The 25,440-nt window shown below is 40.7% G+C and overlaps 1 protein-coding gene across 3 annotated transcripts in view; it reads right to left on the reverse strand.

Moving 5' to 3' along the window:
- NUP214 (nucleoporin 214kDa) overlaps positions 1 to 25,440 on the reverse strand; it is a 127,063-nt gene that overhangs the window by 66,527 nt on the left and 35,096 nt on the right. For all 3 annotated transcript variants that reach the window (XM_011971143.1, XM_011971141.1, XM_011971142.1), the window contains exons 18-24: positions 23,886 to 23,989; positions 20,184 to 20,366; positions 19,059 to 19,144; positions 18,870 to 18,953; positions 9,821 to 10,084; positions 8,516 to 8,677; positions 5,568 to 5,667 (exon numbers count right to left, since the gene is read on the reverse strand). In XM_011971143.1, coding sequence (XP_011826533.1) covers positions 5,568 to 5,667; positions 8,516 to 8,677; positions 9,821 to 10,084; positions 18,870 to 18,953; positions 19,059 to 19,144; positions 20,184 to 20,366; positions 23,886 to 23,989 — 983 coding nt within the window. The remainder of the gene's footprint in view (positions 1 to 5,567; positions 5,668 to 8,515; positions 8,678 to 9,820; positions 10,085 to 18,869; positions 18,954 to 19,058; positions 19,145 to 20,183; positions 20,367 to 23,885; positions 23,990 to 25,440) is intronic.

Below are 25,440 nucleotides of genomic sequence, written 5' to 3' on the forward strand. Positions count from 1 at the left end.
AATTTTTAACGACACGGAAAATGTAAATAATTAGATTTCATGATTAAGCTGAAAAGGTTACAAATTTATAAAGCAGCATGCATCCAAATTTTTCTCTAACAAGAAACATTTTAATAAAATAAAGATGAAAAAATGTGTAAATAACAATCATGTATTTGTGGTGGGAATAAAGGTGATTTTAATTTTGTTCTTTTTAACTATCTTTTTTATATCTATAACAAATATTTGTAATAAGAAAAACAAAAAGATTAAAGTTCCTTTCAAGTTTCTGGTCATTACTAGAGTTATTTTTAAAGTAGAGGGACATCTTTAGATCGGTGAAAGAAAAAAAACTATCAATCTAGAATTCTTTACCCTGTGAAAATATCTTTCAAAAACAAAGGTGAAATAAAGACTTTTGCAGACATACAAAAGCTAAAAGAATTCAGATGTGAACCTCAAGAAACATTAAAGGAAGTCCTTTGAGCAGAAGAAAAATTATTCCAGATGGCAAGCTGGGACCAGACATAGGAATGAAGAACCTGGAAATGATAACTATATGTATAAACACGAAAACATTATTCTTCTTATTTAAATGTATTTAAAAGATAGTCGGCCAGCTGCGGTGCCTCACGCCTGTAATCCCAGCACTTTGGGAGGCCGAGGCAGGCGGATCACCTGAGGTCAGGAGTTCCGAGACCAGCCTGGCCAACATGGCGAAACCCTGTCTCTACCAAAAATACAAAAGTTAGCTGGGTGTGATGGTGGGCGCCTGTAATCCCAGCTGAGGCAGGAAAATCACTTGAACCCGGGAGGCAGAGGTTGCAGTGAGCTGAGATCGCACCACTGCACTCCAGCCTTGGCGACAGAACAAGAATCCGTCTGAGGGGCAGTGGGGAGGAAAGATAGTCAACTGTTTATAACAATGTATCATGAGGTTTATAGTACAAGTGGAAGTAAAATGTACAATAGCATAAAGGTGGTGAAGGGAGAAAACAGAATACTGCTGTCAGATTCTTACACTATTCTTTAGTAATGTAACATCACTTGAAGACAGTCTGTGATAAATTGAGGATGTATACTATAAACCCTAATATAAGCACCTTAAATAACACCAAGTTATAGCCAATAAGTCAACAAAAAAGTTAAAATAGAGTCATAAAGATATTTAACCCAAAAGAAGCCAGAAAAACAAAAACTGAACAATAAACAGATGGGATAAATAGAAACAAATAGCTATATAACAGATTTAAACCCAAACATGTCAATAATTACACTTAAGGTAAATGATCTAATCACTCCAACTAAAAGTCATAGATGGTCAAGATTTAAAAAAGCAAGCTAGGGCCACTATATACTGTCTACAGCCATGGTCCCCAACCTTTTTGGCACCAGGGACCAGTTTTGTGAAAGACAAGTTTTTCCACAGATGGACAGCGGAGGGGGATGGTTTCAGGATGAAACTGTGTCACCTCAGATCATCAGGTTATAATTTTATATTTTATTGTTAGATTATCATAAGGAGCATGCAATCTAGATCCTTTGCATGTGCAATTCACAACAGGGCTCATGTTCCTATGAGACTCCAAAGCTGCCGCTGATCTGACAGGAGGTGGAGCTCAGGTGGCAATGCTCGCTCGCCTGCCGCTCACCTTCTGCTGCGTGGCCCGGTTCCTAAGAGGCCACAGACCGGTATTGGTCTGCAGCCCAGGGCTGGGGACCCCTAGTCTATAAGAAATCCATTTTATTTTTTTAAATTATTTTTGTTTCTTGTGGTAAAATACACTTAACAAAATTTGCCATCTTAAAAGTAACCATTTTTAACTGTACATGTAGTTCAGTGGTATTAAGTACATTCACATTGTTGTGCTACAAGAAATCCATTTTAAATATAAAGACAAAATAAATTGAAATAAAAGGATGGAAAAGATACGTCGTAGTGCTGGGACAACTGGATATCCACATTCAAAACAATGAAGTTGGATCTCTACTTCACACCATTTACAAAAATTAACTCCAAATGGATCAGATACCTAGATATAAGAGCTAAAACCACACAACTCTTCAAAGAAAACATCGGTGTAAATCTTTATGACCTTGGATTAGGCAACAGTTTCTTACATGTGACACCTAAAGCACAAGAAACAAGAGAAAAAATAAACTGTACTAAATTTTTGTGTCAAAGGACACATCAAGAAAGTGAAAAACAACTCAAAGAATGGGAGAAAATATTTGCAAATCATATGCCTGATGAGAGACTTGAATACAGATTACATAAAGAAACTTACAGCTCAAAAGTAAAAAGACAACCTAATTTTAAAAAGGGGCAAAGGAGCTAAATAGATATTTCTCCAAAGAAGATACAAGTGGCCAATAAGCACATGAAAAGATGCCATTAGGGAAATGCTGTCTCACACCGATAGTGTGAGATACCATTTTACACCACTAGGATGGCTATAATAAAAAAGATAGTCAATAATGAGTGTTGGTGAGGATGTGGAGAAACTGCAACCCCCAAACATTACTGCTGGGAATGAAAAATGGTGCGGCACCTCTAGAAACCAGTTTGAGCAATGTGATCCAGCGATTCCACTCCTACATATATACCCAATAGAACTGAAAGCAGGGACTCAAACAGACACTGTCCACCAACAGTCTTCCCTGACCTCCTCCCCCAGCATTCTTCCTCTTGCTTCCTCTACTCTCGTCACCAGAGGTCCCTCCTGGCTCCCTCTTCAACTTGTAGACACGCTCCTGCTACAGGCCCTGTGCTTGGAGCTTTCTTCCGAGATATTAATGAGACCTGCTGTCTGGACTTGCTCTCTTCATTCAAAGGTCACCTTCCCGAGGAGGTCTTCCCTGGCCACCCTATTTAAAATTATAACCCATGTTCAGACAATAGTCTCTAACCCTTTTCCCTGCTTTAATTTTCTGCCTCACACCATATCACCATCCAATATATTATATATTTTACTTATTTATTTTGATTATTGTTTGTCTCTTCAAACAATCATCAGTCTGTTAGTTTTTTTGGTCTATTTTGTTAACAACAAAACAGGTAGTTTATCTCCAGCACCTAAGAATAGTGTGTGGCATACAACAAATACTCATTAAGTATTTGTTGAAAGAATGAATAAATGAATGAATGCACACAAAATAAGTGTGTGTGTAACTGGCAGTTTCCTGGCTGTCTTCTTGGTTGCTATGTCTTACTCAACTTCCCTATTTCTAGTAGCCAGGGCAGTATCATGCTCACAGCAGATGCTGTGTAAGAATCTGCTGAACCAAGCGATGGAGCACTGCAAAGGAATCTGAATAGTTGTGGGTTGGCGCCAGATAAACACTCTTCCAACAAACTGAATGGATAAGGCCAGTGAACATAAAATACACCAATGGCAGAAATATGTAAGCTCAGCCTACGATAAATTTTCTGTAAGATATCATTGAGAAAAAGCTAACTGCAAAATTAAATACTTAAAATACACTTAGGAAACTGTTTAAAAGAATCTGTTCCATGAGAGCTGGTTGAAAATAATTTTAAAAATAAAACATAAAAGAATCTGAAAGCAAGTCATTTTACAATGAACATATTGTCTCAATCTTTCCTGGGGAGGGGTGGCAGTAAATACCAATTTTCACTTTTCAATTTATGTTTGAGTAGAGTGTACCTATTATTGAATAAATGATTATTGAAAAGGAATGCTTCTACACTTCAGGCACCATGCTGGGCACACACATGAAATAATTATACCAGAGTTCAATTCTGTGGAGAATGGAACAAAGTTTCTTCAAGATTTCTTAAGTCGTCTGAGATTTTTTTTCTTGTCAGAAAGAGTAGACTCAAAATTACTCCTTGAACAAAGCCTTCATCAAAGATCAGCCCATATGAACCATTTAGGGAAATGAAGCTTGAGAAAAGGAGAAGTGGAATCTCCAAAAGGTGCTTCTCATACATGGTTAGCACCTAATATATCTCGGAAATACCAGACAATACTTCCTGTACCATATGCTGAATTTTCCCATCTTACGTAACATTCTGCCTTTCAGTGGCTTTTCCTTGCCTTCCCTATGCTGGGAATCTGGCTACAATTCCCAAACTCTAACGCATAGTTCTTTCCCTTGAAAAGTTTGCAACAACCACAAATACCATCTTGGTCTAAACAGCATACCAAGGCTCCGAGGTCACTACAAAATAGTAATAGAGAAGGCTTGTTTTTCAGCTGTTAGTATGGCCCTGAGATAACGAAAAATGCCTCAAACAAGCAGTGTTGATAAACAGAACAGCATGGAAAAAAGAGGCCAGCGGACCAGTGAGACAGGGCCACTTGAGAGAGGGAAAACAGAGCCGTGGACAGATCTGCTCTGTGGGATGGCAGAGGGTGGGCACGCTGTGGAGAACCACAGGGTCTGTGGCTGCCCTTCTTGCTGCTAGACTAATCGTGGGTACCAGACACTAACTCGCTGAAATCTGATACTAGTCAAGATCCCCATGTTCCAAGGGAGGAAATGTCCCTCAACTCTTCCCTTTGCCACAGGGGATGGTGGTTGGTCTAAAGGGATCACAGTTACAAAATATGCAGGGCAAAGCAGGGCACAGGCATGTTCTGTGAACCTGCCCAGGGCAGCAGGAGGCAATCAGCACCCTGAATTCCGAACACAGATGAGGACTAAAGACAAGTGAGCTAGGCTGGGCACAGTGAGCTAGGCTGAGCACAGTGGCTCCTGCCTGTAATCACAGCACTTTGCGAGGATGAGGTGAGAAGATCACTTGAGCCCAGAAGTTTGAGACCAGCCTGGGGTGACACGGCAAAAACTCCATCTCTACAAAAAATAAATTAGCTGGATGTGGTGGCATGTGCCTGTAGTCCCAGCAGCTACTTGGGAGGCAGATATGGGAGCATGGCTTGGGCCCAGGAGGTTAAGGCTATAGCGAGCCATGATCGTACTGCACTCCAGTCTGTGTGACAGAGTGAGACCCTGTCAGAAAAAGAAAAAATAAAAACAAAAAAAACCCCGCCACCACCACCAAAAACACAAGTGAGCTCCACCAGCAACAATCTAGCCCTCAAACATGGCATGATAAAGAAGCTAAAGTCTCCAAACAGAGCTGCTGTCTTTTAAAAGACTACTTTTTTATACAAAAGCAAAAGAAATGGGAAGAACAGAAATGCCCAGAGAAGGGAAGTGAGGGAGGAGAGTATCACCCTTGAGATTACAGTTTCCAGAATCAAGTCTGCATCAGACCCAAAGCATCAACTCTGGAACCCCGAGGGCATTAAAAAAAACAAAATACAAAAAACCTGCACACCTAATGTATACCACACAGAGACTTACACGTGGCAAACAGAAACTGAGCATACAGTATCAAGACAAACTTTAAGTGTTTGTGAGGCAACTGTCACTGGCCAGTTAAAAAGGACAATCTCCTGAAAACGCATTGTGTAGGCAGGCTTAGCCGTCACCCCCCTTATAACCTAAGGCGGTGCAGGAAAACCAGACTGTGACAGTGGCACTGCTGCTCCCTGCAGGCAGTCCACCGCTACTACAGAAGCAGCCAGGGGCTGAAACACACTGCAGTCAGAACATACCCCATGGCTGTAGAAGGGGTTGCAGGGTTATTCTTCAATTCCTGCACATTTACCACTTGAGGGACATTCTTCAACGTTGATTCAGTCAAAGTGCTTACAGCTATTTAAACAGAGAAGAGAGAACACCATATTAATTCCAGTAAAGGATAAAAAGTTCTAGTCATATATAAATGAAAAACCAAGACATGAGCCCAAGCAGAGTACAGCCTTATCATGTGAAGGAAATCTACTTTAGATAGTTCTGCAGCACTGTGTTCAAAGGAACACCTGGCCTACTCCACTAACACAGGTGATGGAACAAGGCTGCCTGCAACCGAATCAAATGTCCTAGAGTAGGGGAAAAGAATTCTTTGGCCAGCTTTTCTACAACAGAGCTGAGACACCTGCCACACTGCTGGCTTGTCCTGGAAAAGCGCAGCTTGAGCTAGAGGATTAACAGCATCTGTACTCACGATTTCTGCCACTCATTCACTCTGTCTTTCTTTAACATGGGCTTATGATGTGCCAGCCTCTGTGTTAGGGGCTGAGAATACATAATGTATCTGTAGTTTCTTCTCTAAAGAAACTCATGGCCTAGCGAGACAGACAGGCATAATGGATAAAATGTGGAAAATGGAGCTTGGACAATAATGGGGGAAGAGGCTAAGAGGCGTATATTTGACACCTACTTATCTTATCAGATTTTACTTTGTCTTATAATTTTAAATTGTATCCAAAAGACTTAATGACATTCTATAATTAGCAATTAAGGAAGCCTGAGCAAAGCTTGTGGATCATTTCTAACTGCATCACTGGCCAAGGTGAAAGCGGCATCACAAGCAGAATGATAGACCTGTGGTTTATTCTCTTCTATTCCCTCTTTCAGAGAAGTGACCTGGTGTAGTGGTGCATGCCTGTAGTCCTAGCTATCCAGGAGGCTGAGGTGGGAAGGTGACCTGGGTTCGGGAGATCATGGGGGCTGCAGTGAGCCGTGATCGCACCACTGCCCTCCAGCCTAGGCAACACAGTTAGATCCTATCTCAAAAGAAAAAAAAAGCTTCATGCAACATCTTGCCTACGACTGCACATCTTTCATATTTCATATTCAAAGGTGCCTATACCTTAGAAATGTTTGCATCCAACATGATAATGCAGATCACACCACCTCCTGCTGAGTGGAACAATCCTAAATCCTAGCAGATTTTAACTTTTTACAAACCATTGACTGGATCAGCTTGATTTCAGCTGTGTTCAGCACAACGGCAAGATTCTGCTTGGTCCAAGTAATATTTAAAGAGATCAAAGAATTCTATTTTTAGAAAGCTCAAAGGTACCTTAAAAGTTATCTTTGTTTTGTTCTTCAATATATATGTTAGATGTCTTAACAAAGGTTTTAATATTTAAATTTTTCCTTACAATTTTTGACTTATCACTGTTTAATGTTAGTTCTTTTTTCCTAAATCAAACCATTATGTCTTTCTAGTCTTTTAAAAAGAACTATAAATTGATAAGTGTTCCAAGCAGTGATATATCTAAAAACAATTCTACTCAGCTAAAACAAAAATATTTGGCTTACATCTGTTTCTTGACCCTGGCACTACTGACATTTTGGGGCTAGATAACCCTTTGTCGTGGGGGTGTCTTACGCATTTTAAAGATTTTTTTTTTTTTTTTTGCAGCATTCCTGGCCTCTACCCACTAAATGTCAGCAACACTGCCAACTGTTTCAGGGGAGGAGGAGAGGGAAGTGGGGGCAGCCTCTAGTTGAGAACTACTAGCTTATAAAACTGATAACTAGTGATAACTGAAGTCCTTGAGACCAACTACGCAGACTGAAAAATCCTAATGTAGAACGTCTGGGATAATGACAAGTCACTGATGAAATGTTAAGTGCTAACTGGCTTATTAGAGCTTCCATCTGTAAAAGTTAAATTTTATAATGTTAAAAAAAAAAAAAAACTTTGGTCAGGTGCAGTGGCTCATGCCTATAATCCCAGCACTTTGGGAGATAGAGGCGGGTGGATCACTTGAGCCCAGGAGTTTGAGACCAGCTTGGGTAACATGGCGAAATCCCGTCTCTACAAAAATTTTTCAAATATCTGCCTGGTGTAGTGGTGTATGCCTCTAGTCCTAGCTATCCAGGAGGCTGAGGTGGGAAGGTGACCTGGGTTCGGGAGATCACAGAGGCTGCAGTGAGCCGTGATCACACCAAGGCCCTCCAGCCTAGGCAACATAGTTAGACCCCATCTAAAAAGAAAAAAAAAGCTTCATGCAAGATATAGTTGGAGAAGAAAAAATGCTGAACTGAGAAAGAGCAGAGGGTTAGAGTCTGGGTTCTGCTACTTACTGGTGGGATAACCTTCACCTCTCTGAACTTTAGATTACTCAAAATTACCGAAATGGTCATTCTTTTTGTTTGTGTTTGTTTCGTTTTAGAGATGAGGTCTCACTATGTTGCCTAGGGTGGTCTCAAACTCCTGGCCTCAAGTGATCCTCCCACCTCAGCCTCCCAAAGTGCTGGGATTACAGGCATGCGTCACTATGCCCAGTCAAAATAGGTATTTGAATGGCTATTTTGAATTCAATCTAGTTGCAATCTGTAAGATACTAAGAGATGATGCTAATGTTATTAGATTATCAAATTTCAAAGGTTATAATTTTAGGGCTCTAAGCAGACATTATTCAAAAGTAAGATTAGAAACTTTGTTTAAAAAAAAAAACAAACCCCACTGATTTCCACCTTAATTAAATGTGGCAGTTCTAATTCCTCCCCTTAAAAGCAAAGACTTTCAGACCTAGCCTCTGCCTTCTTAGAACTCTCTCCACAAAGGCGAGTGGGCTGTCACGTCAGTCTTCTCTTCTGAAGGGCACCAAAGAGAGCCCACTGTTTCTTGCCACCTGCTGTCCTGGTCTGTGACTCAGACAGGTCATAATCAGCCTCTGTACAGGTATGGGGCTACAGCTTTTACCTGGTGCCTGACTGGCCATCTGCCGTCTGAGTGCTGCTGCGGCAGCTGCCTGCGGGGCTGAGATGGGGTGGGAAGGACTAGGTGCACCATGTTTCACGGTTTTCGTGGCAAGCATTGTGCTATCGGCCCCTTGAGGAATAATTTTGCTAGCAGATGTAGCCACTAAGAGGAAAAGAAAAATTAAGTGTGAGTGGGTGAGAGAACAGGAACATACAAAAGGTTAAATTGGTAAATTCTTTGCGTTGGACTGCAGGGAAAATGCTAAAATTAGCGTTAACATAGAAAAGAACCAGTAAATTAACAGGCTGGCATCTGTACCTTTCAGTTACCGCATGCAATTTGCCTACCCACCTCTACTAGGATACTTTACATTATTATTTCCTGATACTCATTGAGATATAACTTTTATACCAACATAGACCAATTCCCTGATCCCCTCTCACAAATTCTCTTCATTCTAGTACCTAACACCGGTATTTTTCTCTGCTGGAAGTCACTTTGATGCAAAGCCCTGACACTGCACTGAAAGTGTGGGGGCACACCACCAGTCAGTACAATGAGCCAATACTGACCACAAGCATTGGAGCTGGTGAGTTCTGAGGCAGAATATGCCACAACTCAGGCTGAAATGAGCCCGGATTTGAAAGACACCAGAGAGGATTTTGCTTTATAACTGAAGCAAACAGCCCCCTTTTACTTACTTCTGAAAAAGACCATTTTAAAAAACAAGCTGGCTCAGCAGAAAAGCTGTTACAGTGCATAACCTTGGAGAGCCATCTCCTTCCTCACAATGGCCTAGCAACTGCTTTCAAGGGGAACACACATCTTTTCAATTAGTCTTCTAATTTCTAGAATATTAGCAGAAGTGAGTTGAGCAGCCAGGTGCAGTGGCTCATGCCTGTAATCCTAGCACTTTGGGAGGCCAAGGCAGGTGGATCACCTGAGGTCAGGAATTTGAGAACAGCCTAGCCAACACAACATGGTGAAACCCCATCTCCACTAAAAATACAAAAATTAGCCAGGCGTGGTGGCGCATGCCTGTAATCCCATGTACTTGGGAGGGTGAGGCAGGAGAACCGTTTGAACCGGGAGGTGGAGGCTGCAGTGAGCCGAGATCACGCCATCGCACTCCAGCATTGCACTCCAGCCTGGGCAACAGAGCGAGACTCCATCTCAAAAAAAAAAAAAAAGTGGGCTGGAGCCAACCACCATTTTGGTGTGACAGTATAAAACCCAGTTATAATTCCTTCATTAGTTAGAAATATCACAGGGAAAAACCAGTTTGCTTTCCCACTGTTTACTTACCTGAAGTTCCCATCACACCAGATGAAGAACCATGAACCAGGTGAGATTTAGTAAAAGGTGCTGCATGAGGCAAGAGACTGGGCTGGATGGAAGGAGTGCGAACCACGGGGGCATGCCGAGGGGCCTGAACCACTGCCTCCTCATCTTTACAGGACGTCCGTGCATCTTCACTCTCCAGAGACTGGGAGACAGATGATGTTGAGCTGACTTCATCCAAGTCTTCATAATATCTCTGAGACAGAAAGGCTGATCGAGACAGGCTGGCTACAAAAGCCCCAAACAAAACACAATTTAGACAACTCAAAGCAAGCCCAAAAGCTAAGTAATTTTCACTGCTGATAAAACAAAACTTCAACTTGTAAAATGATTTAATTATTACTTATTTTAAGTGGGAGCAGGTATTGTCAAATGTGAACAAAAATGGTTTTGGGTTTTTGCTCAGATGGGAATTTGAGAAACTGAGCTGTGTGAACGAGAACATCTTGGGGCTGTTAAATAAAAGAATGTGAAAACATAAGAGACAGAATTAATACTGGTGTCAAAGTAGAAGACCTGGAGCCCTCACTAGTATAATAATAATATACTAGAAATGTAACAGGCAAGTTTCCATGGCGGGGTGAACAATCACACCATTACTGTCACCTTCCAATGATAAACTTCTAAGAACAGGTCCAGTGCAAAATGGAATAGACAGAATGTCCTCAGTCCTGAGTGTCTGGAACATTTCCAGATAAATCTAATGATTCTTCTGATTTAGACAATTAGGTTTCAAAAAAATATACAAGAGATTTGGTGCAGTGGCTCAGGCCTATAATCGCAGCACTTTGGGAGACTGAGGCAGGAGGACTGCTTGAAGCCAGGAGTTCAAGACCAGCTTAAGCAACATAGTGAGACCCTGTCTCTACAAAAAATAGGGCAACAGAGTGAAACCCTGTCTCAAAAAAAAAAAAAAAAAGAAAGAAAGAAAAAAAATGGCTGGGCATAGTGGCTCACGCCTGTAATCCCAGCACTTCGGGAGGCCAAGGTGGGCAGATTACCAGGTCAGGAGTTCGAGACCAGCCTGGCAATTATGGTGAAACCCCATCTCTACTAAAAAATACAAAAATCAGCAGGGCGTGGTGGCGCACACCTGTACTCCCAGCTACTCAGGAGGCTGAGGTAGGAGAATCGCTTGAACCTGGGAGCAAAGGTTGTAGTGAGCCCAGATTGTGCCACTGCACTGCAGCCTGGGTGACAGAGTGAGACCCCTTCTCAAACAACAACAACAACAACAAAAACCCAAAAGAGAAAACAGAATTGAACTGAACTGAATCCTGGCCTTCTGTTTAGACTATGAAGAGTAAGGCTTTATGTCATGTTACTTTCTATCATAAATTTCAGAATGCAAGTAAATACTTCCTATATATTGGAAAAAACAAAAACCAAACAAAATAATCTAGCCCTTTTTCTTCCCTCCCCAAGTTATTTAAAATGGCTCTGCAAATATTTATTGACTTTTGTGTCCTATGTGCACATGGCTCTGCAAGATTTTATTGTCATAATGTAAGTATAACATAGCAAACGCCACTAAAAACCAATGCTATGTGCTACGGCTGTCTTATCCAATTTGGTAGCCAGTAGCCATATATGGTTATTTAAATTTAAAGTAATTAAAAGCAAATTAATGAAAAATCAGTTTCTTAATTGCACTAGCCACATTTCATGTACTCTATAGCCACATGTGGCTAGTAGCTACCCTGCTGGACAGCAAAGATACAGAACATTTCCATCATCACAGAAAATCTTCCTGTGAGATAACAACTAGGTACCGTTTTAAGCCACTAAGTTTGTGATAATTTGTTATGGCATCCATAGGAAACTAATACAAACCCATGTTCTCTTGGGCCTAATCGCTCTCCGTAATTTCTCTAAAATCCTATTGTAGTTCCTGATAGTAACAATAAAAGATGACTCAAATAATCACATCACCTTCAAGAACTAGACAGAGAGACACTGGATTAACTATGTAACCTCCAAGGTCCTATGTAACATGGGGTACTCTTAGTTCCTTCCTTCACCTTTCTGAGGCAATTTCCTGCCTTTGGTGGAGGGAGCCCATCAACTGAAGGATGCAATGGGCATGCTCGCTCACAGAAGCGTGGAGCATGGACTGCTCACTATGCCAACGTTGCTGCCTCCACCATTAATGGGTGCTGCTGTCTGCTGTGATCAAGGATGCAGCTAACTGCCTGCATTAGAAAGAGGGTCCCACTGAAATTTAAAGAATCTTATTCTGTTTACACTCTAGTTCAGGAAGGAAAGACAGAAAGCTACATGACTGGGGGCAGGGAGGGTGGGGAGACAAAAGGATAGAAATCATATGATCATCTCAGTAGGTGCAGCAAACCTCACATCTTAAGATGAACTATAGAAAGTGCTCCTTTTGAGATCAAGGATAGCTACACGACACTTTTATGCTGCACTGGAGGTTCCAGCCAGTGAAGCAAGGTAAAACAATAATAATAATAATAGGACTGGAAAGGCAGAAACATCACCATTAGTATCCATGGAGGATATTATTGTTCCCATAGTTACAAAGCCAAGAAACAGCTACAGACATGTTAGAATAAATGAGTTCTGCCAGGTTGTTGGGTGTAAGTAAACATACATAAATCAACTGTATTTCTCTATACTACATCCAACATAATAAAATTTAAGGGAAAAAAAATCTACCATTATAAGAGCATCAAATTTTTAGCAATCTAACAAAAGATGTGCACATCTCCCATGCAGAAAACATTAAGAGAAATTAAAGAACACCCAAATACACAAATATGTACCCAGTTCAGGAACTAAGAGTTCACTACTGCACATATGTCAATTCTCAGGTAGATCTACAGACTCAATACAATTCCAGTCAAAATCTCAACTTTCCTTTGAAGGCTGAGGAAGGCAAAATTCCTCCCCCGAAACTTTTTTTCTTTTTTGAGACGGAGTTTTGCTCTTGTTGCCCAAGCTGGAGTGCAATGGCGTGATCTCGGCTCACTGCGACCTCTGCCTCCCGGGTTCAAGCGATTCTCCTGCCTCCCCTCTTTTTTTTTTTTTTTTATTGTGGTAAAATATAACATAAAATGACACCACAGTCACCATTTTAAAGTGTACAGTTCCATGGTATAAATACATTCCTAATGTTGTGTAACTGTGACTACCATCTATCTCCAGAATGTTTTCATCTTCCCAAACTGAAACTTCATCCCCATGAAACAGTAACTCCCCATTCTCCCTCCTCCAGCTTCTGGCAGTTTCTAGTTTGCTCCACGGTTTTGACTACTCTAGGTACAGGGAGGTAGAATTTAACAAGACAATTTTAATGTTAATATGAAAATGTAAAACACCAAGAATGCCAAAACATTCTAGAGCAGGGGTCAGAAAACTACAACCATAGGCCAGCTGTCTCTTTGTAGAAATACAAAGTTTTGCTGAAACACAGACACGCCCCTCTCATCACATGGTCTGTGGCTGCTTTCCCATTACAACAGCAGAGTTCGGTAGGTGCAGTGGAAACCACAGCGCCTGCAAACCTCAACTATTCTCCAGCTGGCCCCTTATGGAAAAATCTACCAACCCCTACTCTGAATTGTAGAACTTTCTGCAATGATGAAATGTTCTTTATATGTGTTTGCCATTACAGTAGCCATTAGTTACATGTGCCTACTGAGCACCTGAAATGTGGCTACTAGGATTGCAAAACTAAATTTTAAATGTTACTTTTATTTTTAAAATTTATATATTTATTTGAGACAAGGTCTCACCGTGCCTTTCCCAGGCTGGTCTCGAACTCCTGGGCTCAAGTGATCCTCCTGCCTCAGCCTCCTCAAGCAGCTGGGGTTACAGGCATGCACCACCTTGCCTTGCAATTTTATTTAATTTAAATGTAAGCAGAGGCTGGGTGTGGTGGCTCACACCTGTAATCTGAGCACTTTGGGATTTTTTTTTTTTGTGACAGTCTCACTCTGTCGCCAGGCTGGAGTACAGTGGTGCGATCTTGGCTCACTGCAACTTCCACCTTCCGTGTTCAAGCGATTCTCCTGCCTCAGCCTCCTAAGCAGCTGGGACTATAGCTGCGTGCCACCATGCCCAGCTAATTTTTTTGTATTTTTAGTAGAGATGGGGTTTCACCATGTTGACCTGGATGGTCTCGATCTCCTGAGCTCGTGATCTGCCTGCAGATCCAATTGTGAAAGGCAAACTTTAATGTTTCCGGAAGATAATAAAGGTACATACCTACTTTCATTACCTAGAGATGGAAGATTTCTTAAACAGAACACAAAAAGTACTAACTATGAAAGAAAAGGCTGATAAATCTCACTATTTCACAATTAAGAACTTCTGATCGACAGGCTGGGCACAGCTGCTCACACCTGTAATCCCAGCGCTTTGGGAAGCTGAGGCAGGAAGATCACATAAGGCCGGATGTTCAAGATCAGCCTGAGCAATATAGCGAGATAATGTCTCTACAAAAAAATAAAAAACTAGCTGGGCATGGTGGCCTGGCCTGTGCCTATAGTCCCAGCTACTCAGGAGGCTGAGGCAGGAGGATTGCTTCAGCCAGGGAGGTTGGGGCTGCAGTGAGCTATGACTGCACCACTGTACTCCAGCCTGGGCAACAGACCAAGACTCTGTTTCTAAAAACAAAAACAAAAAAGAACTTCTGTTCACCAAGACATAAGAGGGCAAAAAGGCAAAGTGAGTATCTACAACTCATAAAACCAACAAAGACTGGTCTCCAGAATTTATAAGAACATTTACAAATCAATAATAAAGAGTATTTAATAATAAATGAATGAACAAAAGATTTAATTCGGTACTCCACGAAAGAAGGTATCTGAACGGTTAAAACATTTTACAAGAGTTCTACCAGAAGAGTTAAAAGAAAAAAGACTGACAATATCAAGCTTGGCAAAGATGTGGAACAACTGTAACACTCATCTACTGATGATAAAGTACAACCACTTGGTAAAACTGCTTGGCAGAATCTATGAAAGCTGAGCATATGGACAGACTATGAGCCAACAATGCCAGTCCTAGCTATGTAACCAAATGAAGGGTACATATGTGCTCCGAGAGACACACACAGGAATATCCAGAACCACCTTTTCTGTAATAGCTATAAACTGAAAGCAGCACATGTCCAACAGGAGAATGACTAAACAAATGCAGCATACTCATACAATAGAACCCTATATAGAGCAACTAAAACAATAGCTAGAGGCAACAACACGGATGGATCTTACAAGCCTGACGTGGAACAAGAGAAGCCCATTTAGAGACTAAGTGAATGGATTTATGTGGTATGCAAAACCAAAATACAGGCAAAACCAAATTATAGTGTTTTGGGAGGTATGCTTACATAGTAAAGCGCTGAAGGAAAACAAAGAAAAGGAGACTACAGAGAATGACAACTTATGCAATGCAGAATCCTGTACTGGATCCTAGATCCAATCAACGTGTAGGGAGTGGGACAGCTGGCAAAATTTGAGTCTCAACTATATATGAGATAACTGTATACGTTAAATTTCCTGAACCTGCGAACTGTATTATGACGTGTAAGAGAGCACCTTTGTTCTTGGAGGACACATGTTGAAATATTTAGGAGTAAGGGGCGTTGTCTTTAACTTATTCCCAGATAGTTCAGCAATAATTGTGACAAACATTAGCAAACATATGAGTGAGGGGTAAGCGGGTGCTTACTGTACTCGCAATTGGAAGTTTGAATTTTTTCAAAATAATAAATTTAAAATAACAAAAAATGTCAAAAAAAAAAAAGGCAAAGGCGAAACTCTCACATAAGCCCATATAATGGTGCCTTAGGGGAGGAAGGAAAACCGGGCTATGCAAGAGGGCTTCTAAAAAATGGCAATATTCTGTTTCTTGACCTGAGTAGAGGCTACAGGGATATACGTTTTAGTTTTGCGCACTTTATGTGTGTTGTTTTTCACAATTTAAAAAATTAAAAGTGTTCACATGCTGAGTTATTCTTCCCAGCATGCACACTAATATTAAATGAGTATCATGTGCGGTTATCTGCTTAATGTCTGAATTCCTCCTCTTAAATGAAAAGCTTCATGTGGGCAGAGACCATGTTTCTCTTATTTACCACTGACTGGAACAAACTAGGCAATCATATTCATTGAATGAATGAATAAGTAAATTCCATAAATCTCACTTCTAAGGACTCTTATCTAAATATATAATCTGATGTGGATTAAAGATTTGTGAATAAAGACGTTCTGAGTAAAATTTTGGCAACAAGATTAGCAACAGGCATTATGGCCTTCTAATACAAGGAAACATTGTAATGTCTTTATAAGGCATGTGTTCAAAGAACATTTAAACACAGAAGGCAGAGGAAAAGCATACGATTTTAACTTTAAATTTTTTTCCAAGCTTAAAAATTTGGTAAAATATAACATAAAATTTACCATCTTAAGTGTTTTAAAGTGCACAGTTCATAGGTATTAAGTACATTCACATTGTTGTGTAATCATCACTACCATCCACCTCCAGAAGTATTTTCACTGTGCAAAACCGAAACTCTACACCCATTAAACAATAACTCCCTATGATCCCCACCTCAGTCAGGGCAACCCCTATTCTCGTTTCCATCTCTATGAATTTGATGTCTCTAGATACTTCATATAAGTGGAAGCACATAGTATTTGTCTATTTCTGGCTTATTACACTTAGCACAATGTCCTCAAGGTTCACTTACATTGTAGCATGTGTCAAAAACTCCTTTTTATGGTGGCTCAAGCCTGTAATCCCAGCACTTTGGGAGGCCGAGAAGGGCGGATCACGAGGTCAGGAGATTGAGACCATCCTGGCTAACACGGTGAAACCCCGTCTCTACTAAAAAAATACAAAAAACTAGCTGGGCGAGGTGGCGGGCGCCTGTAGTCCCAGCTACTCGGGAGGCTGAGGCAGGAGAATGGCGTAAACCTGGCAGGCGGAGCTTGCAGTGAGCCGAGATCTGGCCACTGCACTCCAGCCTGGGCTCCGTCTCAAAAAAACAAAACAAAACAAAACAAAACAAACTCCTTTTTAAAGGCTGAATAATATTGCTTTGTATAGACAGACATTTTTGTTTATCTGTTCATTCATTAACAGACACATTGTTTCCACCTCTTGGCTATTAGCAATAATGCTGTCATGAGCATGGATACAAAAGTATCTCTTTGAAACCTTGTTTTCAATTATTTGGGGTATATACCCAGAAGTCAAATTGCTGGATCATCCAGTAATTACATTTTTAATATTTTGAGGAACCACCAAACTGTTTTCTACAGTGGCTTTACCATTTCACATTCCCACCAATAGGGCACAAAGGTTCCACTTTTTCCATATCTTCACCAGCACTTATTTTCTGTTTTTTTTTTTGTTTTTGTTTTTGTTTTTTAATATAAGGGCTAATGAATTTTAAATCAGAAAAAAATCAAGACACAAAACTGTTATAATCTCAATTTCATTTTAAAATAAATCAGATTTACATATGCAAAGAAAAAAGTTTGGAACTAAACCAAAATAACTAAGTGAGGCCATACCTGGGTTGAGAGAGTGATTTTTTAACTTTTTAATTTTTTTTAAAGATTCTGTTGCTCAGGCTGGAGTGCGGTGGCATGACCACAGCTCACTGCAGCCGCAGGCTCAAGCAATCCTCCTGCCTCAGCCACCCAAAGAGCTAAGATTACAGGTGCATCTCACCACACTCAGCTAATATCTTTTATTCTCCTTTATACTTTCCATATTTTTCCCAATTACCTACCAAGAGAATGTATTCTTTAGATAAAAAAAAATTATTTAAAAATTCACTTGTCTGTGAGTACAAAAAAAAAAAACAATAAGATTAAATTTCTTTCAGTTATTCTGATTACCAAAAGCATCTGTTATTGGCATTAAAAAATTTTAACTGAAAACAGAATCTCAAAGAAAAATTTGGATATATGTACTAAAACAAAGCAGTTATGCCTAAAGTTGTTTGTCACAAATTTTTCTTTAAATTCAAGTTATTATCTAGATAATGGAATGGGAAAAAAATCTTATTTCATCCGTTATATGGCTTCTTTGCAGCAAATTTTTTTTTTTTTTTTTTTTTGAGATGGAGTCTGGCTCTGTAGCCCAGACGCCATCTCGGCTCACTGCAAGCTCCGCCTCCCGGGTTCACGCTATTCTCCTGCCTCAGCCTCCCAAGTAGCTGGGACTACAGGGGCCCGCCACCACGCCCAGCTAATTTTTTTGTATTTTTAGTAGAGACGGGGTTTCACCGTGTTAGCCAGGATGGTCTCGATCTCCTGACCCCGTGATCTGCCCGCCTCGGCCTCCCAAAGTGCTGGGATTATGAGCCTACCATGCCCGGCCTACAGCAAGTATTTTTAACCACCATTGCTTAATCATACTTTTTTCTTCTTTTTTCATAAAAGAATCCTTTTTCGGCAAGGCACAGTGGCTCACACCTGTAATCCCAGCACTCTGGGAGGCTGAGGTAGGAGGATAACTTGAACTTAGGAGTCTGAAAACAGCCTGGGCAATATGGGGAGACTCTGTCTTTTTTTTTTTTTCTATTATTTATTTTCTATTCTATTTATTTATTTTCTATTATTTATTTGTTTTTTAAAAAGCCTTTTTCCCAAATGCAAACTTACTCAAAACCCGAAATCAGAAAAGTAAACCTTCTCTGGCTAAAGCAGAGGCTAGAATCCAGCTCAGGCTACCTCAAACCCTTATGAATCAGTGCCATATAACTTGAGGACTGCAGAAAACAGTGTAAAAGCCAAAACAACTACCTTGCTACTTCATCAAGTATATATAAGCTGCTTTTTATTCCAATATTCAGATTAACAACAGATTCTGGGGACATCTTCTCTATCCCCTATTAAGAACCAACACACACACACTTACACACACACACAGAGCACCCTAGCTCTCTCTCTCTCTCTCTCTCACACACATATACACACACACACCCCACTGCACCCTATCAGTACGTAGAGACCCAGTTACCAGTTCTCTTTACCTGGAGCAGTGGATCTCACTGGTGGGGTCTTCCTCTTGGCCAAGAAGTTTCTCAGTTGTGCCTGTTTCATGGGGGACAATTTAGCTGCAAGAAATCCATAAACCCATAAATGATTAAAACTCAGTTTTTAAGATATCAGTAGCTGGAAGAGAACAAAGGGAGTTAAAACACTGGGAAGGATGCAATTACCTGGTACTTTGGGCAAGGATTTGGTGTGAGATTCTATGGTGGTTTTTAACAAAGCATTGCGCAGGCTTTCAAGGTCACTGTCAAAACTGAAACAGGATAGTGTTACATACAGACCAACTAGGAGCAGAAAGATCTGAGGCTGTCGGGTGTACACTATCCTCCTAAATATAAATGCAAGACATAAGAATATCCCCTATATATAAACATGCCATCTGACCAACTGATGGAATTAATCTAAAAGAAGTGAGATCACAACCACATTATATACCATCTCCACCCCAAACACAACATGATGGTGCCTCAGTAGAAAAAGTAATTAAAATCTACACATTTGGCCTAAAAGCATAAACACAAAACCATTTTGGTAAACTTGGTTGGGCATGGTGGCTCACGCCTGTAATCCCAGCACTTTGGGAGGCGGATCACGAGGTCAGGAGATCGAGACCATCCTGGCTAACACTGTGAAACCCCATCTCTACTAAAAATACAAAAAAATTAGCTGGGTGTGGTGGCGGGCACCTGTAGTTCCAGCTACTTGGGAGGCTGAGGCAGGAGAATGGCGAGAACCCAGGAGGCAGAGCTTACAGTGAGCCGAGATGGCGCCACTGCACTCCAGCCTGGGCAACAGAGCAAGACTCGGTCTCAAAACAACAACAACAACAACAACAACAACAACAACAAAACCATTTTGGTAAACTCAAGGTAAACTGTCCATCTGCCAGGGTCTGAAAGTCTCCACATTCAAGCAGAATGACAAATCCAGGCTTCAGAAACAACTCAGTCAACTTAATCCTATCAGTTGACTTTCAATCAACCATGACACTATTACTATGGTGTATCACTTGCTCTGATACATTCAGCACCCATTTCATCAGTGTAATACTTTACAGACTTAATTTAACTCCCAAACAATCCCATGAACCAGGTTTGTCATCCCGATTTTTTAAGCAAAGAAACAAAGGATCAGAGAGGGTGGGACCCTGACCAGGATCACAAAGGTGAGAGACAACAGAGTCACCTGCAAACCCACATCTGAACCACTCTAAGACTACCCCACATTACTCCCTAAATGTTTGTTCATGCATTCATTCACCCATATTTATTGAGTGCAAGTACTCTCTACACCTGTGAATGCTGCTCTGGGAAGGAACAGCCGAGGGCAGGCTCCAGGGGGAAGTCTGGTTGTAAAGGCGGAGCTGCTGAAGACTATCCACCAGGTGATTCAGCCTCTTCCTCTGTTGGTTGATGATTTCCCGGTTATTGGCTAGGGTGTTAAACAGTGTCTCTCGCTCTGGCACAAGCAGGTGCCTGTTGACAACAATGAGAAAAGAATTAAACATGAATGGTTCAAGTAAAGGAATCTCCCAGTAAAAAACAAACAAGACTATAATGGTAACAGTAAAAACGATAAAATGGAAAACCAGCACTGGACAAGAACCATCAAGAAATTACTAGAAAATGAAAAGGAGATGAAAGCCTAATGAAAATAAAATGGTATGTGGAGAAAACAGCTAGAAACAGGCATGCCAGGCCTGTAGCAAAGGATAAATTAGGTGATACCTGAGAGAGGCCCTAGGAAGAAAAGGGCAGGAGTGAGGTGCGAGTCAGGAACAGGGTCAGCTTTCTACTTAGAATTTATCTGTTTTTCTGAATGTAAATTATATCCAATTAAAAACAAAAATAAAAAACAAGTTCACTGGAAGTCTATGGGAGTCAGTTAATTCTTCAGACTATCGTCAAAAAACAGTGGGAGAGCATCAGGTTTAGTATCAGGGAGGTAACCTGCCCAAAAGAACTAAAACAAAACAGGGACAACAGTAGCTGCCTCTGGGAAGTAGGTCTGACTGCAGAAGGGGACAGGTTTATTTGCTTCTGCTTTTCAGTAGAAATCTTTAAGTTGCTCTGAAATTTTTTTCTGACTGCTTTAATTTGCAGAGGGAATAGGAAAAACTATATAAATAAAAACAAAAGGAATAATGCCACATCAGTTACAAACCAAATTTTCTTTGCTATGGTATGTCAATACCGTCATGTGCCACATAATGACGTTTTGGTCAATGATGGACAGCATATACAACGATGATCCAATAAGATTACAGTAGAGCTGAATTCCTATTGCCTAGTGATTTGTGTTACAATTGTCTATAGCACAATCGTACAAAACCATGCTATACAGCAGGGGTGTTTAATCTTTTGCTTCCCTGGGCCACACTGGAGGAAGAATTGTCTTGGGCCACACATAAAATATACTAATGCTAGCTGATAAGCTTACAAAAAAATTTAAAAATAAATCTCATAATGTTTTAAGAAAGTTTACGAATTTGTGTTGAGCTGCATTCAAAGCTGTCCTGAGCCACATGAAGCCTGCAGGCCAAGGGTTGGACAAGCTTGCTGCATGGTACTGTAGTCTAGGAGCAACAGGCTATACACCATAAGAGCCTAGGTATGTAATAAGCTATGTCATCTAGGTAGTAAGTGCACACAGTATAAGTACATTCTATGATGATCATACAATGACAAAATGGCCTAACAATGAACTTCTCAGAACACATTAAGCAACAAGTGACTCTATGTATATTTTGCCCCTTAACACAAATCACGGAATGAAAAATGCTTGCTGAACAGAAACCTCTGGATTTATTTCCTCTTTTCCCATTATCTCTTTGAGTTCAGGGTTGACTGAATGACTGCCTCTGGTAACAAGGTAGTTCAACATACAATTCTTAAAAGGCATTTCAGGCCAGGCACGGTGGTTCACGCCTGTAATCACAGCACCTTCGGAGGACGAGGTGGGCGGATCACGAGGTCAGGAGTTGGAGACCAGCCTAACCAACATGGTGAAACCCCATCTCTATTAAAAATACAAAAATTAGCCGGGTGTGGTGGTGCACGCCTGTAATCCCAGCTACTCAAGGAGGCTGAGGCAGGAGAATTGCTTGAACCCCGGAGGCAGAGGTTGCAATGAGCTGAGATCACGCCACTGCACTCCAGTGTGGGTGACAGAGCAAGACTTGGTCTCAAAAAATAAAATAAAGTAAAATAAAAAAGGTATTTCAATAGGGTACATACAAGGTAATATTCAGGGATGGCCCTAAAACAGAGAAGTGCTATCAAAATAGAAAATTATACAGATTTAAGAATTTGAACTCTGCAGAAAGAGAACTCAGAAAAGCATAAGTAGTAAATCCACAGAACTGGTACAAAGGGAAAAAAAAGCCTAGCTTCTCTTTAAGCATCATGCACTTTCTTACAAGGCTAACTTGTTAATTATCAAAGAGAAACAGAACCATTGAGCAGAGCAGAATGTACCCACTGTCAGGTTACACCATTGTTTCCCTTGTGGGAAAGCAAACCATATGGCTGAACATGAATCAGAACCAGGCATGTGCGCTGGCTCTCTAATGGGACCCCACAGCCCATGGAGACAAGTGCTCCAGTCCACGGGCCACAGGAATCCTCCACGTAGGTAGTGGGGGAGGAGAGCTTCTCACTTCTATCTCCCTGTACCTATAAATGCTGCAAGCTGAGGCTTCTCCAGTTGGGATTTTTAGCCTTTCTCCACTTAACACAATGTAATTTATTGAATTCTGCTTACTAAATTATAAGTGTATTATAGTCCTGTCCCTGATATCACACCCAGGTTGTCCCACTGAAAAGTACATCAAATAGACCATTTCTTGGTTTGTTTTCATACAGGGCTAGCTAATCTATTAATCAAGTGTAGGTGTTTCAGAAATCTAACATTTCAGGGCTGATTTGTTTTTCAAATTTCTAATGGGCACTTCACACTTTCATGGGGCACAGCATTCTATTCCTTGTGGAAAATATGTGGCTTAAAACCAAATATCTAGGGATAAAAAACTATGCTAAAAGGTTTTCCCATTACTTTGCTATCATTCCTCTCATCCTTTTAATTATCCACACTAATTACAAATGTTTTCTCAAAAAGAAAATTTGAAATATACAGAAAAGTATTAAGGAAAATTCTCCTTAATCCTGTTTTGCAGATATAACTATGAATATTTTGATACATCGATATACTTTTGTACCTCCACATTGTTATTAGCCAATACGCTTTTGTCTTTTTACTTATTAAATTTTTATATTACATCTAATAATTATAGCGAAAGTTATATATTCTATACATTTTGTAGAACATAGAATACATATTCAATATATTAAATAATTTATTGGAGAACACACTAGTCAATGGTTACAGGGTATTCTGTAGTTAAGAAAAAAAGTGACCATATTTATTTAGCTACTCCTGTACCTTTAGATAATCAGGTTGAATACAATTTTTCACTATCATAAATTATATTGCAATATAAACTGTTTTATGTAAATTATTGTATCATTTGTTTCTGTAGAAAAATATTTCAAGTAGAATGACTGTTAAAAAGAATGAACATTTTGTAGGGATTTTCTTTCTCCTTTTTTTTTTTTTTTTTGAGACACAGCTTCGCTCTTGTTGCCCAGGCTGGAGTGCAGTGGCACACAATCTCAGCTCACTGCAACCTCTGCCTCCTGGGTTCAAGCAATTCTCCTGCCTCAGCCTCGCAAGTAGCTGGGATTACAGGCATTGTGCTACCATGCACGGCTACTTTTGTATTTTTAGTAGAGACAGGGTTTTCCTCCATGTTGGTCAGGCTGGTCTCAAACTCCTAACCTCAGGTGATCCACCTGCCTCAGCCTTCCAAAGTGCCGGAATTACAGGCATGAGCCACTGTACCCGGCTGGGGATTTTCATAGGTTCCTAAATCACCTTTTTAAAACAGCAATAGCAATATCTATTCCAACACATTGCAGATGAGGGATCTCACTCACCTTTGTTTTTTCTTTTGTTCCAGATGCCGATCCCACTCCAAGTCTAGAACATCATTCACATCTTGGACAGCAAATTTCACATACTGATGAAGGCGCCGAATTTCCTATAAGAAAAAAATTAAAAGGCAAATGACTTGTTTTTCTGATAGTTTGGGGGAAAATGTATCAAAACAGTCCAAAGAATTCTAAAATATTTCTATATTAAGAACCATAAAGAACAAGAAAATCAGAATAGGTTTTAATACGATTATTAAAATTATATAATTAAAATGAGGCCAGGTGCAGTGGCTCAGGCCTACAATCCCAACACTCTGGGAGGCCAAGGCAGGAGGACTGCTTGAAGCCAGGAGTTAAAGATCAGCCTGGGCAGCAAAGCGAGAATCTGTCTCTAATAATGCATAAAAATAAAAAAAGTTACATTAAAAAAACTTTATAATTCAAACGAAAAACAAAATCGGCTGGGCGTGGTGGCTCCCCACTTTGGGAGGCCGAGGCGTGAGGATCACTTGAGGTCAGGAGTTCGAGACCAGCCTGGCCAACATGGTGAAACCCTGTCTCTACTAAAAAGGCAAAAATTAGCCAGGCAGGGTGGCAGGTGCCTATAATCCCAGCTACTCAGGAGGCTGAGGCAAGAGAATCGCTTGAATCCAGGAGGCAGAGGTGGCAGAGACCTGGTACAATGAAAAGGGAAACAGAATGGGTGTGTCTGCCTAGGTCCCCGGGGAACAAATGTTCTTAACTCTCATTTCTCAGTTCCATGGTCTGGGAATTTTCCATTCCATTCTGGTACTCAGACAGTGCATCCATTTAGATTTTACTCTCCCACCCATAAAATTAACTGTAATGGAGACAAACAGTGCTGAAAATAATTGAGCCTATCTATTCACAGCATAGAACCTGTAAGTCATCTTCCCAGTTGAGAAATACTCATTTGTTCACAAAAGCAAAGAACAGTATTAGCACTAAAAACTGAATCTGCCATTATTTAAAATTTTAGCTATTTAACTTATTATAGGCCTGCAATAATTTTATTTAAATTTTGGGCGACTGTTAACCTTCATGGCTATGCAACTTGATTCTCAAAAATTAAAAACAGGCCAGGTGGCTGGGTGCTGTGGCTCACACCTGTAATCCCAGCACTTTGGGAAGTTGAGGTGGGCGGATCACCTGAGGTCAGGAGTTCCAGACCAGCCTGGCCAACACGGTGAAACCCCGCTTTGACTAAAAATACAAAAATTAGCTGGGCATGGTAATGCACGCCTATAATCCCAAGTACTTAGGAGGCTGAGGCACAAGAACCACTTGAACACGGGAGGCAGAGGCTGCAGTGAGCTGAGATCGTGCCACTGCACTCCAGCCTGGGTAACAGAGCAAGACTCTGTCTCTAAACAAAAAAACAGGCCGGGCATGGTGGCTTACGTGTGTAATCGCAGCACTTTGGGAGGCCACAATGGGTGGATCACTCGAGGTCAGGAGCTTAAGACCAGCCTGGCCAACATGGTGAAACCCTGTCTCTACTGAAAATACAAAAATTAGAGCTGGGTGCAGTGGCTCA

The sequence above is a fragment of the Mandrillus leucophaeus genome, unplaced genomic scaffold, assembly GCF_000951045.1.
Source record: "Mandrillus leucophaeus isolate KB7577 unplaced genomic scaffold, Mleu.le_1.0 Scaffold99, whole genome shotgun sequence".
Lineage (NCBI taxonomy): Eukaryota > Metazoa > Chordata > Mammalia > Primates > Cercopithecidae > Mandrillus > Mandrillus leucophaeus.